This window comes from Leopardus geoffroyi, chromosome A2, assembly GCF_018350155.1.
Source record: "Leopardus geoffroyi isolate Oge1 chromosome A2, O.geoffroyi_Oge1_pat1.0, whole genome shotgun sequence".
Classification (NCBI taxonomy): domain Eukaryota; kingdom Metazoa; phylum Chordata; class Mammalia; order Carnivora; family Felidae; genus Leopardus; species Leopardus geoffroyi.
Window position 1 is genome coordinate 41,530,484 of NC_059331.1, and position 17,035 is coordinate 41,547,518.

At 37.9% G+C, this 17,035-nt stretch overlaps 1 protein-coding gene across 3 annotated transcripts in view; it reads right to left on the reverse strand.

Annotated features, from left to right (window-relative positions):
- The window catches only part of CNTN3 (contactin 3), a 348,839-nt gene that overhangs the window by 29,924 nt on the left and 301,880 nt on the right, over positions 1 to 17,035 (reverse strand). For 2 of the 3 annotated variants that reach the window (XM_045493569.1, XM_045493568.1), the window contains exons 14-19: positions 8,537 to 8,654; positions 7,535 to 7,693; positions 7,286 to 7,435; positions 5,305 to 5,375; positions 4,057 to 4,291; positions 1,244 to 1,359 (exon numbers count right to left, since the gene is read on the reverse strand). In XM_045493569.1, the coding sequence (XP_045349525.1) occupies positions 1,244 to 1,359; positions 4,057 to 4,291; positions 5,305 to 5,375; positions 7,286 to 7,435; positions 7,535 to 7,693; positions 8,537 to 8,654 (849 nt within the window). The remainder of the gene's footprint in view (positions 1 to 1,243; positions 1,360 to 4,056; positions 4,292 to 5,304; positions 5,376 to 7,285; positions 7,436 to 7,534; positions 7,694 to 8,536; positions 8,655 to 17,035) is intronic. The other variant, XM_045493570.1, reaches the window with a different exon arrangement.

Sequence of the window (17,035 nt, forward strand, 5' to 3'; positions counted from 1 at the left end):
CCAAGTCCTAAATTCGACATATCACTGCATTACACTCAGTGATTACAATCTCTATATTGCTTAGTGCAACATATCAAATAAGAATCTGACTAGCTCAGCTTAATTGTCTATGGATCTGATGGCCACCGTGGTGCAATAATTTGAGGCTATGTAGGCAAGTGGTGGGGTCTATGGTCCTGTGTTGCAAATGTGCCTGTGAAAACCTGTCACTGAATCAGGAGTTACAAACGTGAGGGAAGTTTCCAAAAAAGATGGCTGTGGGTCGGGATGAAATCATAACTGTAACTCTTGGAATATCACTGTCAGAGAAGTCTTAAGACTTTTCATCTTGTGAGTTCTCAGCTCAACTGCTCCCACTTCCAATTGCTCCCTATTAAACATGGCACCCAGTCTGGATGGTTCTTCTCACCATTCAAAGCCATTGGAGCCTGGCTCTCCTGTGTCTACCTGTAGTTGTCCTTCCCACAGGAACTTTCTTCTGCAGGCGAGTTTCTACTCCTCCAACATGCCTTCCTTAATCTGGAATGTTTTCCATTTTCTCTGTGTCTGCTTACTTTTCCTTTTTAAAGTTTAAGTTTATTTTGAGAGAGAGAGAGAGAGAGAGAGAGAGAGAGAGAGAGATGGGGCAAAAAGACAGAGAGATTCCTAAGCAGGCTCTGCATTGTCAGCACAGAGCCCAACACAGGGTTCGAACTCACAAAATCTTGAGATCATAACATAGGCTGAAACCGAGAGTTGGATGTTTAATCCCAGGTGCCCCCAAACAGAGTTCTTTGAAAGTAAGAATTAGGTCCCAGACTGAAGGCAAGAATTAAGTTACAGACAGCTATCTTCTCAAGAACCTAAAAGAGTGCAATGTAACAAGGCCACCAAAAAAGTAAGACAAAGAGCTGGAGGAAAGAGTTTTCCTGTTGGCATAAATATCTTTGAACTTAATAATGCAGTTCAATCTCATTCTTATTTTCTAGGCAATCTATTTAAAAGATTTAGCCCATCTGATTGATATATGATCTCCTTCCATATTACTGTTTTTTTTTCCTTTTCTATCCCAAGTTATTTTCATTCAACTCGTTGAGTTAAACTCAATATCCACTGGTAATCACATGGGACAATGTGGTGGTAAAATTTCAATAAAAGTCAGACTTCAGTTAAGATGTCATTGTTAAAAAGAAGTTTAAATTAAAGGAGACAAGGTACCACAGCAACATACATACACAGTCTAATTAGTTTTAAAAGAAATTACCTCATAGCCAAGTAAATGTCCATTGCTTAACTTCCAAGGAATGGTGTTCCATGACACTTCAATTTCTGAGGAAGACAGGCTATTTGCAGACACTTGAGATGGAGCTATTGTAGGCTCTGTTTGGCAACAGAAAGTGAAATACAGTTATTATTTTGGTACTTAATTCAAAAATCTATTGAAGCTTTTGTTTTCAAAAAAAGTACTATAATGTATTTGAAAATTCAACTAAGTAGATTATAAAATTATTTGAAAACATGAACCATGTCTTGGTCTATTTCCATTCCTTGGGAGTCAATGGGCTTTTCCTTGCTAAACAGCCACAGGAACCTGTTCTTTCCTCTGTTGTACTTTTTTTCTTGGTTCCTTTTCTTCCCTTCTTTTCCTTTGTTCTCTCCCTTTCATCCCACAGCTCTTGCTTGGGCACTCCTATGCCCACAAAGGCTGTCTGTTTATTTATTTATTATGTTTTGCCAAACAAAGTCATGCTTTACAGAGTTCATTTATTCAATAAGCATTTAGTGAGTGCCTTCTGTATTCAAGGCCCATAACAGGGGCACACTCAAGTAAGATGGGCCAACTTCCAGGAGTTCACTGTTCTGAAGGAGTAGACAGGCATGCACAGAACTTATAGCACAACAAAAAGATCCTTTTGTAATATACAACTCTTAGCAGCTTTAGGGGCTCACAGTGATTCTCTCCTCTCAGGGCACAGCTCTGAGCAGAGGCTCCCCCTGCCCTGATATCCATTTCTGTGTTAAATGATCCTTCTTCTGGATCATGCTTATTGATAGTGAGACAGAGTCTTGGTCCAAGGAAGGACCTATTGGATTTTTTCTCCTGAGTATTCGAAATTTGGTTTGGACAAATAAGGAAGGAGTACTTGAGGTCAGTCAACCCCGCGTGACACCCTACAGAGGTAGATGGTTTCTGAGGCCCCAGAGCTTCTCTGATTAATGATCTTTATGAGGTGTGCTGTTTAAAACTTACTTTGATTGGATAAGTCCTAGTATATTTCCACTAAATCCCTTACCTTTCTCACAGATAAGTCAAATCTGTTTCTGATGTTTGAAATAGAAAGACCTTTACCAAACTCATCATTAGTGGCAAGAATAGTAACAGAAGGAGTAAAGGGCAGAGGAGGAGAGGGCGAAAGTCTGTAGTTGTCCCTCCTTCTAATTGCCAGCCTTTCCAATCCACGGTGCACAGGGTAGGCAGTGTCTGAAAACTCCCTGGTTAACTGCCATCTTTCCACAGATCCCTGCCTTTGTAATGAAAATCTTTGGCAACTCTTGGAAATGGGGTCTGGCTATTAATATGAAGGCTTTCTTTTTTTTTTTTTTTTTGCAAAGGTTTATACTACCTGTTTGTTTTTCTCTCCGAACTCTGTAGAAAAAGAGAGGATAGGGGCGCCTGGGTGGCGCAGTCGGTTAAGCGTCCGACTTTCAGCCAGGTCACGATCTCGCGGTCCGTGAGTTTGAGCCCCGCGTCAGGCTCTGGGCTGATGGCTCAGAGCCTGGAGCCTGTTTCCGATTCTGTGTCTCCCTCTCTCTCTGCCCCTCCCCCGTTCATGCTCTGTCTCTCTCTGTCCCAAAAATAAAATAAACGTTGAAAAAAAAAAAAAAAAGAGAGGATAAGAATAGTGTCGGGGGTATTAAAAAAATTGAGTCTTCTTATTATTTTATACACAACAACTGTGGACTATGTTTTTCAATTTACTGCAAGGTGCTGGGGGTAGAGAAGACACCATATAATCACATTTCATGAGTTCAGAATGGTTAAGAGTGAAGGCTCTGGGTTAAAATACTAGCTTAGCAAGTCTGTATGGAGTGTGGCAAGTCTATGAATTTCTCTTATTAAGTTTCCATTTTCTTATGTATAAATGGACAATAATAATAGTGCCTACGTGTAATTCCTCCTTGGAAAATCCAAATTAGATAAAGTCTGGCAGATGGTAAGTATTCAATACATGTTAGCTCCTGTCATTCTTATTAAGTAGAACCCCATGTGAGAGCCAATATTCAGCTGCTTTTGTCCCATAAAACGGCAATTTCATATGATTCTCCTAATACTACTACTTTCTAAAGAGATACCATAGTTGGGGCAGGTGTAGAAGAAAGGCAGAGAAGTGGAATGGGTCCAGAGTGGACTGGCTGGAGCTGGTGCATCACATTCTCGAGTCTGCACATTGCACACCTCTCCACGTCACACTTCCGGTCCTCTCTGTCCACCCTGCTAACATCCTATTTGCAGGTCACAGGAAGCACTATAAAACCTGAGATTAGGGCATTCCCAAGAGAATATCTTAATCTTATCCCCAAAAGAAGAAAGTTGTGGAAAGCTGTGTTGTTTCTTGCTTCACAAACTGGGACTTGAATGCACCCTTCATCAAGATTTTTATAAAGGTTATTTACTTTGACAGTGGGGGAGGGGCAGAGAGAGAGGGAGAGAGAATCCCAAGCAGGCTCTATGCTGTCAGGCTGGAGCCTGACTCAGGGCTCAAACTCCCGAACCATCAGATCATGACGTGAACAGAAACCAAGAGTTGGCTGCCTAACCACCTGAGCCACTTAGGTGCCCCAGCTCATCAAGAGATTTTTAACCAATAGTTACATCCTCTGACTAGTTAGTGAGTCTGGTACTTCCAAGTAGGCATGGTTGATGTTTACCACCTGAAATGTGAATCTCACTGTGACTTCAGTCATTATCCTTTGGAAGAAATTTATCTGAAGTCACAAAGAACTTCCAAATCAGTTTTTGGAGCATAAGTGGTTTATTAGGTTGGAACTGATATATAATCAAAATGTTTTCCATACCTTCTTCTGCAGAGAACACTGTTGTCACCGGGCTAAATGGTCCTTCGCCTTTGTTATTATAAACACCCACTTTAACTTCATACAGTGAAAATGGCACGATGCTTTCATTCCTAAAGACATATCTTGGGGTATCAGGAGATGTAACCACTGTCTGGATCCAGTTGGTAACTCCAAGGGGACGGAAAGCAACAACATAACCAAAACCTTCACCATTCTGCAGTTCTTCAGGGACTGGCTACAAAAGAAAGACATATTAAATCACCCTTACACATGAGAGTGAGATAAAAATAAATGGAGCTATAATCCTTATTCTTTTGCAAAAGCCATTAAATAATAATTGACATCATATTAAGCGGTTATATTAAAAAAGGAGAAAAAGGTCAGTGGCACAGTCAGCTGCTTTTAAACAGACATATGCCACTCTTTCATAGCCATCCAGATAACTAATTAGAATTTTCTAAAGTTATTCAAATCTTTTTGAGCACTCTGCAGCTCCAATGTGACTTATGTATCATAAGATATGCTTTTAGTTGAATATACCTCATCTCTTAAATCAAATAAAAATCATCTAATCACCTAATGTTGAGTCTAAGGAAAGAAATTGCTCACTGATTAGATGGTTAAATACAAAAGGAGTAAAACTATAAAAAAAAAAAAAGAAAGTAAAAAACAGTGTATTAAGGTCAAAGTTGTGTTTAGATCGTGTCAAAAATTCCTACGGACACTCCATCGCGATCTCTTAACTTTCTAGTTTTTCATCAACATCTTCAAACAACACAGCCAATTCTCATGCTTTCTGACTTCAAATGTGTTAATTAAATTTTTTCCTAATTACAACATAAAGCAAGAGCTGAGAGCATGGCCAGGAAGCAAGCACCTGCTGGAATCAGTGGGTGTGCGTCAGTGGGGTTACAGCTGCATGGAAAGCCATGAGGACAGCTTGAGAGAAAACAGCCAGGACTTGACTCTCACCCCTATGTTTACCAGCCAAATGACCCTGGGCAAATTATTTAATATTCTCTATGCCTTAGTGTTTTCATCTATAAAATGTTCCAAGAGTGAAATGGAAAACAAAACAAAACAAAACCATACACAAAACGCTGGAAACAGTGATCAGCACAGAGTGAGCATTCAAAAATTTAAGCTACTAACATTACCACTCCCTCCAGTACCACCACCAGTGCCACTCAGGAGGCCATGGTGGGAACAACAACCCCCCGTGGGGGAGGATGGTGCCCAGACACTTACATCCCAGGTTATCACCAGCTCAGACCGGCTCCCACCTCCTCCACTGACTTCTGAAGGAGGCACTTCTGGAACTGTGTAAGTTAGAGACACAGAGATAAAACCCTATTTGCATTCGGTGACACTTATGTGAAAGAAGATTCAGTGCTGCTTCTTTCTTTTTTTTTTTAACGTTTATTTATTTTTGAGACAGAGAGAGACAGAGCATGAACGGGAGAGGGTCAGAGAGAGGGAGACACAGAATCCGAAACAGGCTCCAGGCTCCGAGCTGTCAGCACAGAGCCCGATGTGGGGCTCGACTCACAGACCGCGAGATCATGACCTGAGCTGAAGTCGGCTGCTCAACCGACTGAGCCACCCAGGCGCCCCAGTGTTGCTTACTTCTAATAGTTGAAGTAATCTGATCACAGGCACATTATACATACGCGTATGTGTGTATCTGGATCATATAAAACATATATGCAATGTGTGTGTGTGTGTATCTTTGGGGAGATCAAATAATTTACATTTGCATGAAATTATCAAAGATTCAAAATACCTCAAATAGTAAGAAAAAAATGACTCTGTATAAAGGTTAATACAACAGGGGAAAGTGGTTCACTAGGTATGATGGGAAATGAATCTAGCATGAACATTTAACTTGGGAATATTCCACAGTAGAGATCTAACTGGTAAGCCAACATTGGCTTTACCTAAAAAAAAAAAAAAATGACCTAGACTCAAAGCCTCAAATCTTGTTAAGACCTGCTCTTTATAAACCTCACACAGGTGTCAGATTCCTTACTTACACTGAGAACTTCATGCTTCCTACGTTCTATGACATAACTAGAATAGAAGTTCCCTGAAGGTGGGCTTTGTTCCCAGCTGTACCCACCATATCTAGAACATGCTGAGCACATAGTACACACTCCTTAAATATGTGTTGTGGGGGGCACCAGGGTGGTTCAATTGGCTAAGCGTCTGACTCTTGATTTCTGCTTAGGTCATGATCTCATGGTTTGTAAGATCAAGCCCTGCCTCCACCTTTGCACTGACAGTGTGGAGCCTGCTTGGCATTCATTCTCTCCCTCTCACTCTGCCCTTCCCCTACTCACGTGCTCGTTCACTCTCTCTCTCAAAGTAAATAAATAAATATTAAAAAAATATGTGTTGTGTGAATAAATAAATGGACTACAAAGATCAGCAAGGTTCCCCTATTTCTCATAATTCCTGCCGGAAATGTCACATGCATTGTCCTGAGTAAAAAAACATCATTAAAATTACTGAAATGTATTCCTTGACTTCTATTTTGGCTTAGTATCTAAAGTGATATGTGAGCTGTACTTCAAACATCCTTTTAATTAGTATTAATTAATATTAAAGATTCTGAAAAGGAAAGTCTATTGATTCTCTCAAATGCCTCAATAATGTGATACTATGTACACTTCCTAATTTCCAGTTTCAATGTTAGGATATTATAAAAGAAGTCTTATGGTTAATACTAATAGTTTCCCCAAATATAAAATTTTAACAATGATTCTCTCTTAATCATTGAGGGGTCAAAATATTCCTAATCACCAGTAACTTGAGCTCATTCATGGAGCATGGTGGCAAAATGAGATTTCCTAGCAGCAGAACTCCCAAATGTCATTATCCTACCAATTTGTCAATGCTTGTTATAAATGAAAACAGCATTTCCCTTGTTAACAGGGTGACTATGTCAGATAGTAATTATAACCTTAAGTGACAAAAACATATTCACTCAACATGCGCTAATAAACGCTGATGATGGACTGAACTTTTGGAAATGTCACATTACATTAGAATCACTTATATGAGTGTCTTTTGACAAATGCCATATGGCCAGTTCTGCCATTAGATAGGTCAGATAATTGCAATAATGGATTTTTGAGGTTGATTCCCTGCTGGCCTGGAGACCAGTGCCAAGAGAAATGGAAATACACACCCTATTAACCCATTTTACTCAGAAAACAAAAACACTAACCTGCCTCTTCAGTTCTTACTTTTTCTGAGGGTAAACTGGGTTCTCCACCTCCAATTTTGTTGCTGGCTACAACCCGAAATTCATATTCCACCCATGGATTTAACTCGACTACAGTAGCTGTGTGTGTTTTCCCATCAATGATTTCAGGCACTAAAAAGGAATATATCAGAAAAGTGACAGTCTGCATGTCTTGGCGCTGACTTAAATTCCATTTATATGTACCAATGGCATTTGACTCTCTTCTTTTACCTGTTGTGGCAGTTTGCCAACCCACGGAGAAAGGGGTCCTCGCCTGGACAGAATAGGATATAACTGGGCTATGGTTATCTGTACCTTCTTTCCAAGAGAGTTGGGCTGTCGTATCTGTAATTTCATCAACCTTCACATTTTCTGGTGGTCCAGGTGAACCTAAGGAAAACAAAAATGCAAACACTCGGTAGTAATTCCATAAATGTCATCTTTTATACCAAAGTGAAGAATGTGTCACATGATCCATTCAATACCTACAACTGATCCTAATTTCAAAACTACTCGGGAAGAAGGGCATTTGCCTAGCAATACAATAACCACTTTTTCTTTTTGACATTTCTGCTTTTAGATATTTAATCTGGATGTGAGTCAGTAATTTCAAAATCATGGTATTCTAGGCCTGCAAATGACACCCGCTTTTTGAGGCCTCTGTTCAGTAGGATTCCTGCACCTTTCCAAATTCTGCATCTTTTACTTTTGGCATGATTTATTTTCTTTTAATTAACCGATGCACATCTGTAGTTCCTAGTTTGCTGTCTGGAGTTGTTTTATTCTATCACGTCCTCTGGTCCTTTTTTCAGCCCAGTAGCAAAGCAGTACCTTGGACAGTAGCTCAGATTGGCAAATTCTCTCAGGCATTCTGGATGATCCTGGTGTTCTGGAAGTTGTCATATACACACTATCACTATTCCCTTTCATATTAAACACTGTCGCTGTATTAATGACATGCTCAAAAACACATCAGCTTGGGAGCAGCTGTGAAATGCTTATTACAGTGAGAGCTATTTGAAGGGCAGAGCTGAGATATTTATTTTGTTGAATTAGCACCCATCCTTATTGTCACATCCTCTATAGACTATTTGGGGGGGATCAAATCAATAATATAACTCACATGCTCATATGTGGTCTCATGGTTTTTCCTCCAGTATGAAATTATTAGTGGAAATGTAAAACAAACAAACAAACAAACAAACAAAAAACCACTGAGGCACTCATATCTACCTCTTACTATGAGGTCGGCGGCAGATGAAACACTGTCCACCCCCGTCTGCACCATACACACATATTTTCCACTGTGTTTCAGCTGAATGTTTCTGATCATTAAATCTCCAGATGAACTCTGTTGGGAAAAAACAGGTAAGGAACACACTGTCATTTTGAAAACACAGACAGTCTTGAAGGCTGTAGCCAACAACACCATGGAGATGAAACCCATTTTTAGAGAGAAGACCAAGGTGGTTCAAGACTGTAGATTGCTACAATGGAATGTATGGAAATAAAAACATGTTAAAAACCATATGTGATTGCAGATATAGATTTCTGTATATAAATAAACGACAAGCTTCTTTCTGGGCATTTATGGTTTCAAAAGTAAATAAGGGCAGAGATTATGGTCTCAGAGTCTATTTACTTCCATCCACTAGGATGACACTTATTTTTATATCCACAGCTCAGCACCGGCTCAACTCCTCTCTGGTTCCAACCTCTCTGCAATTATCTGCCTGAGAAGAGGAGAGAAGCATTTAGGTATCTGGTGGGAGATAAATACAGCAGGACAAGAGGATTACCATGGTTGAAACACTTTTCTGAACACATTGGAGCTTAAAAAGCCTAAAGCCATTTAATTCTTTCAATACAGAATTTAGGAACAGTCAGTATGAACCCCTCAATAAGAAGAAATTAAAACACTTTAAACCTGAAAAATAACAGCTGTCCATAAAGACATTTGCTGGCGTCCTCTAGCACCAATTAATGGAGCAAATGTATTTCTAAAAGCTCAACTTCAAATGTCCTCATTTTAAAAGAATATAAAATCATGTTCATAAAAGTATGTACTGCAGGCCAGTTGCACGCATTAGTAAAAACATGGATTAAAATAAAATGATTTGGCAAGCAAAGCTCTTTGAACATGATCACTTACTGAAAAATCTCTAAACTGGTACATAAGAGGAAGCAATAGTGTTTATCGTATTAATTAAAAGGACAGCTTTACTCTGAAGTTTTCCTAGTATTTTTTAAAAGATGGATTCCACTACCGTGCTTCTAGGTAATTTCCTAAGATCTCCTACAGGGTAATTCCTCAAATATTGCTTCCTATCCTTTGGATTCTTAATGGGCTATATATTCTCTGTTGGTCAGATTCTGTGGCTTTAGCCTGAATTTCTTGAGTACTGGGAGAAAGCAGATGTGAGGTGATTGATGGCTGTAATTAAATGATAATCCAAAAACTGTTAAGTTTGCACATTTTACTTTCAAGTTGAACTTTTTTCTTTCCCTCCCTCTCTTTCTCCTCAGGGTTATTTAGAAATTTATCCCCAGGACAAAACTTTCAATGCTTGCTGACCTTTAGAAACTCTTCAGGTTTTATGAGCTCCATACACTCACAGGAGGTTGATTATCATTTCTATAGAAATCTCTTATTTTCAGGGAAGTAAGAACCGTTACTATTAAATTCCATCAAGGCATTAGGTCAGTTCTTATTCTTGCTTATGTTTATTTGCTTATTTTGAAAGCAGTTTGGTAAAAGGAAATTGGAGCTGGACTTTCTTTATGCCCTTAGACATATAAATACATCTTTTAGGCACACTTGCTGTTTGTATCTGTTGAAAGAGTAAGGAAGAGACAGATATTGACTTGTCATTTCTTTTCACTTATGGTATGAATGGGTGAAGAAAGAAATAATTAGTTTGCTTATGTCAAAACCAAATCACCTTCCTGAAGAAATGTAGTTGGGCTCACCATCAGGGAAAATAGAAATTTTAATTATCTTTTTACAATGTAGAGTGGAAAAAAGAAGCAATTAACTAAGAGGTGTAGACAGCAGGAACCAGTGACTTTTTTCCAGCACTAACATAAAGTTGAGGGGATGAATACGTAAATGGAAAATAAAATTTAGCAAAATTTAAGATGGCTGCTCTCTTTAATTTCTGTCTCTCTCAATAAAGCATATTTGTATTGTTCCTCTTCAACTGTTTCTTCTCCCTTACTCTATCTGTTTTTTCAATGGATCAGTACAGAGAGTTAAGATTCATCTTAACAAAAGTTCATTGAATGTTTGCCATGTTAGGTTCACTCAAGGATAGCAAAGTATCTAATACATGGTCTCTGCTCTCTAGAATGTAAACCCATGCCAAGGTAACAGATATATACATGTGAAACAAATTATTTTCATAAATATAGGAAAGTTATTTATTGAAAGTTAAACTAAATTACATGCCACAGACCATTTGTAGATAACTTTAGAATATATGAGATAGACAATTCCAAGCCCTGCTGAGGATGTGGGAGGAACTGGAACTCATGATGATTAGTACAACCATTCTGGAAAACTAGAAGTATCCACTGAGGCAGGACATAAGCATAATCTATGACCCAAGAATTCCATTTGTAAGTATAAACCTTACAGAGATGTATGCCTATGCTCATCAAAGACATTTACAAAAACATGTGTAGCAGCACTGTCCATAAGAGCTAAACTATACAAACAACTTAATGTCCATCACAATAAATAAGTAGTGGAACACTCACTTAAGGAAATACTATTAGACCATGAAAATGAATGAACCATAACTACATACGTCAACATGGCTGAGTCTCAGCATCAAAGACATAAATCAGAAGAGATAACATTATAGTAATCTGTCGTATCACAGATGTAGATTGAGGTTTTCTTTCAAAGGATGGGTAGCACCATGAAGATTTCTAGGATATGGGTCATGCTGTTTCCTGATTTCAGTGTTGGTTACCTGAGTGTGTTCATTTTGTAAAAAGTCATTGAGTTATACACTTATGATCTGTGCATTTTTTGGTCGAATATAATAGCTCTCAAAATTCAGTCGTTACTACATAAGGCTATATGTTTATATGCTCCACATTAAATAGGGGCATAGGCTGAAGTTGTAAAATAACAGGATTCTAATTCTAAACTCCAATTTCTTTCACAAGAATGAAATATTTGATAATAATAATGTAAGTAATTGTGCCAATTAGAACATCCTATAATTTCTTATCAAGATGTAATTGAATATTCTGACATTGCAAAAAGATAAAAAAGGAAAAGAAAATTCCCAAGGGAAGTTTCATTTATGTCAAACCAGTTCTTGTCCTCATCAGTTTTTCATTGCTCTTGGTTACAATATAGTTGATTGCTGACTGACTGTGATAAAGGTGAGAGAAGAGGTATGTCCAGAAAAACACCAGGAAAATTAGTAAAGTAGAACTCAAGAAAACTGAAAAAAGTTGTCAAAACGTGGCAAAGCAGTACTCACTAGATTATTTTCTTAACATATTTATCAATAAAATGTCATCCATTACTTAGATATATTTAGGTTTAAATGAAACAACTTAGGAACATTAAAATCATCAAGCACATTCTTAGGAACACTATTAATTCTTTGAATAAAAAATAGCTTGGACTGATGAATGGATAAAGAAAATGTGGTATATATATATATACTTACATATATGTATACGTATACATATACATATACATATACATATACATATACATATACATACACACATACGTCCATACAATGGACTATTACTTGGCAATCAACAAGAATGAAAGCTTGCTATTTGCACCACACAGATGGAACCAGAGTGTATTACGCTTAGTAAAACAGAAGAAGACATATACCATATGATTTCACTCATATGTGGAATTTAAGAAACAGATGAGCATAGGGGAAGGGAAGAAAAAAAAAGATAAAAACAAAGAGGGAGGCAAACCATAAGAGATTCTTAAATATGGAGAACCAACAGAAGTTTTCTGGATGGGAACGGGTGGGGGGCTGGGCTAAATGAGTGATGGGTATTAAGGAGGGCACTTGTTGGGATGAGCACTGGATGTTATATGTAAGTTACGAATCGATACATTCTACTCATGAAACCAACACTAAACTGTATGTTACCTAATTTGACTCTAAATTAAAAAAAAATAGCTTGTAGCTTGTTATCTATTAAATTAGTCTGTTAGTATTTCTTTGTATTGTTTTCCTGAACTCACCCTTTTCTCCTCTTCCTTCAAATACAGTGGACCAGAAATGAACAGATGCAGAGTCAAAGCTTCATTTTTAAAAAAATCTCCCCATCCCTACTTCCCTTAGATCTCCCTCTCAAAGCACAGCAGTGCAATTCTCAGTCTTTCCCTTTTCAGTGCCATTGATCAGAGATTTACTCAGAAATGGAGCCTTTACTAATGGGACAGGCCTATTCTAATCACTTACAGGACTCTGAAAAGCAGGAGACATTTCACTAAGTTATATGAATTGTAGATTTTCTGAAATGCCCTTTTAAAAATAAGATAATTTACTCAAAACTACTGATTAAGCATCCTCCTGTACTTCAGTCACGAGGGATACAACAGTGAAAAAAATAACTGTCCATATGTTCATGGAGATTGCAGTTGAAAGACAGTCATTAATCAAATGACTACAATATACCAATGTAAAATTACAAAGTAGTAACACAAGTTCGAGGTACATAGAGGTATCTATGATTTTCTGGAGTTTTGGTGAATTGATAGTTGAACTGATATTTGCAATACGAGTACAAGCTACCTAGAAAAAGAGGGTTAGAGAAAAAGGCACTTAAACATATACAAAAATGCTAAGGCAAGTGAGAACATAGACTATTTAGGAGTACAGGGGAGAGAGGATATCAGGGGTATAGTTAATCCACAAATTGTTGATTTGTCCCCAGAAAACTTAAAGTTCATTGCAGATAGTTTCAGGTTCATATTTACACCTTGATGACAATGAAATTTTAAGTGTTTTCTATTTAAAAAAAATTTTAAGGCTTTGCTAGATTTACTTGATTATCCAATTATTTGTTCATCTAATCATGTAGATGTCCCCTAGAAAAAAATTACATCTAGAACATGTTACAGGTATAAACAGTAAATGGATTTATAAGCCAAATCATCTTTGAAATAAATGCTAAGGGAAAATTCAGTGTGCATGAAATATAGAAGAGGAGCTTATTAACTTTTCCCTATATTAGGTGATGATGCTAATGGAATTTTTGATGTAATTTAAAGAGTGCTCTGCTCTGAAAAAAATACTACATGATGTGATAACCCATGCCAGGCAAAAACAAATAAGCAGACAGATCATTAATAATTATAGGTTGGCTGAAAGTACACTGTGATATCTACCATATGCTAAAAATCAAGGTATAAAATAAACCTTAGAACTCAGGAAACCTCTTGAACAGTGCAAATGTAGCATAAACTTTAATATAACAAATTATCAGCAAAAACTAATTTCCTAGTAAGCACTCTCAATGTAAATGCTGCTGGACTGCCAAGAAGCATAATTTTCCAGTTTACGGGGGGAAAAAAAGCCTTTGACGGCTATTTGGAAGGCGAGGTTGAATAAGTGATCCACCTCCTTTTTGTCGCTTTACACGGCCTGTTATTGCATAGATTCCAATGTTAATCATTCATCCTATCGCTGGGTTGCCTTCCAAATCCTGACACTGCATGTAAATCATATGCAGGTGCCTTGAAAACAGTCAAACCTGCTGGTTCCTTTTGGAACCTGGGTGGTGTTTTCCTCTGTGAAGGTCCCTGAAGGAATTGTTGGTAGACATGAATGTCTGACCAACCAAATTACAATGTGCCCCCACCATCAATTCAAAACAGCTGCAGTAAGGTCACTTCCATTACAGATGTACACTGTTCAGGCAAGGAGGAGACATAATTAGCAGTCCTGAGACCGGAAAAACAGGTCCTAACACTAACAGTCTTAGTTTGTTGACTGATTAACATCTTCCTTGGAAATTTTCTGAAGCCTAGCTGTCTGAACAGATGATACTAAAGGCAGAAAATGTGTTGTCTGTTCATATCAAAATTTGCTTTATTTTCTTTGATACCAACAATTTGGAATAATTGTTCCCTTACTGGATTGAGAGCTCCAGCTTGTTCCATCATAATGGTTTTTGGAAGAGTGACACATAAAAGATGACAAAAACTCAGTCAAAGGCACTTCATGCATATTTTAGGTCATGTCAAGTGCTTGTTTGCTGTAAGGTATCAGCTTTTCTACTGCAAATCAAGTTCATATTAACAATATGGGACACTTTTTTCTGGAGGGCGGTGTGTTGATGGAGGACCTAACTAATCATCCGTGATTTCAGGATGCTTACTCTTTGTTCCCATAGTAATTTTAACTCAATGTTTTCTAGTGACTTCATTCACTAGAGTCACACCTCCACAATTTGGTTTCCTGTATCCTAGTACCAAATGCTCCTTACTTTTTTCTTAAAATTATAAACTTTCTTAAGCTTATATTTATATGGAAATTGATATGGAAAATGCATGTTTTCATCTTAAACAGAAAACTCCTGACCAAAATAATCATTACCTGCCAAAATGAATACGGTGAGTAGAAAACAGCACAAAGGACACACTGTCCACAATAATGTACATGGGTATTAGCTGGACACTTTCAAAATCTCTGAGACTGAGACCTTTGCTCTTTTAATTAAAAGGGGACTTTAGCAAGTATTAGAGAATCGTTAGTGACAAACTGAACATCATACTGAACCATTCTCCTTGATTTAACCTAATGATTGAAAGACAATTAAAAACATAATAGATCTCTCACATTCTACCTTATTATATATGGCCTATGAGTACATGGTCTGTGCTTTGCAAAACATGGGGCTCTCCAGTTCACTAAATCCAGCAGTGCTCAATGCTGGCTGTACAGTAAACTCATCTGAAGAGTGTTTTAAAAAATACCAGAAATGTCTGGGCCACATTCCAGAACAATCAAATCGGAATGAACTAGGAAATGGAGACCCTTTATCTGATTCTAAAGTGTAGTCAGGGTTAACAATCTTGATACCTCCTAACATTTCCATTCTTCATCTTCACTTCATTTACAACTAAAACGTTCTAAATAATCACTCATGTCTTTCCCTAACTCTAAAATTCTGCAACTAATAATTGCATGAGAAAAGCATGAAGTTAGGCTGTTTACTGATGGGCTCGTAAGTTGAGAACAGCGCATGGGTGAGAAAACCAGTATTTATGAAACAGGTACTAGAGGTCAATGACAAGGCTTATTTCCTTGTAATCAGACTGCCTTGGTATGTTCACCATAATTAAAAAAAAACAGTAGATACTGAAATAATTCAACACGTTGATAAAATTTCTATAGATTCATACAGAAATTTACTATTTGTCAACATGAATCATTCCAGGATTCCTTTTTTTCTAAAAAAAATTAAGTTTATTTATTTATTTTGAGACAGAGCACAAGCAGAGGAGGGGCAGAGAGAGAGAGGGAGTGAGAGACACTCCCAAGCAGACTCCATGCCAACAGCACAAAGCCCAAGGATTTCTTTGGATTTAGGGGTCAAGTCTGACATAGCATGAAAGCATTTCACATCATGAGAGGCTACCCTGAGTGACAATTTAACTTGTGGATCAAATCTCTCTCTCTTTTTAAATCCTTGTATCAGAGCTTAAAATTTAGAGATAGTAGATTCATCCATTGTAGAATAAAAAGACTAGTATATAAGAACAGGAATCTACTCATACAAAGGAATAAAAAGTAATTGTTTCATGAAACCTTGGCCGAGTGTGTCAAATGTATTTTTACTTCTAGTTTCAATTACTATTGCTATGTAATAAATTACTCAAAACTTAATGGCTTACAATAACAGTGATCATTTATTCTGCTCTGGAATATGTAATTTGAACAGGGATCAGTGGGGAAAGTCGTCTCTGTTATAAATCTCATCAGCTGAGGTGGCTGGCAGGGGACTGGCAAGCCCATTTACATGTTTGGCAAGTTGAGGTGGGCTGTTGGCTGGGAATTCAGCCATACCTGTGGACTGGGGACTTTAGTTCCTCTTGAGGTAGACCTCTCCACAGTGTGCTTGGGCTTCCTCCTATTATGGTGGCTGGATTCCAAGAGAAATGGTGCTGATGGAACAAGATAGAAATGCATGCATTTTTATGAGCTAGCCGTAGAAATCACATAGCGTCACTCCTGCTGTTCTTTATTGCTCAAGGAAGTCATAGAGGAGTAGGTTTTAAGGGGAAAGTCATAGATTTTACCACTCAATGGGGAAGGGTCTCAAGTCATACTGAAAGAAGATGTTGAATATGGGATGTTGTTATAGCCAACTTTGCAAACACGACTGGCTACACTGCTCCAGATCCCTCTGTACCTACAAATACTGCCTCTATTTTGGGCAGCCAACCTATATGCACTATATCTAAAATGGTTCCTTCATCTTCTGCCTTTTCCTTGGGTTCCTCCCATCAAGAGATCTGAGGGAGCGAGAACAGTGAGTATGGGGTAATTATTCACCAAAATTTATCCTTACAGGGTTGTTTTGAGGGGCTGTACTGATGACTCAAAATAAGTTAACAACAACAACAGCCCTTGTCTAGACACCCTTCCTTTCATGTCAGTAGACTATGTGTGAGCCAGAAAAAGGACGCCTAAGCACTCACAGAGAATACAATTATGTCCTCTCCCA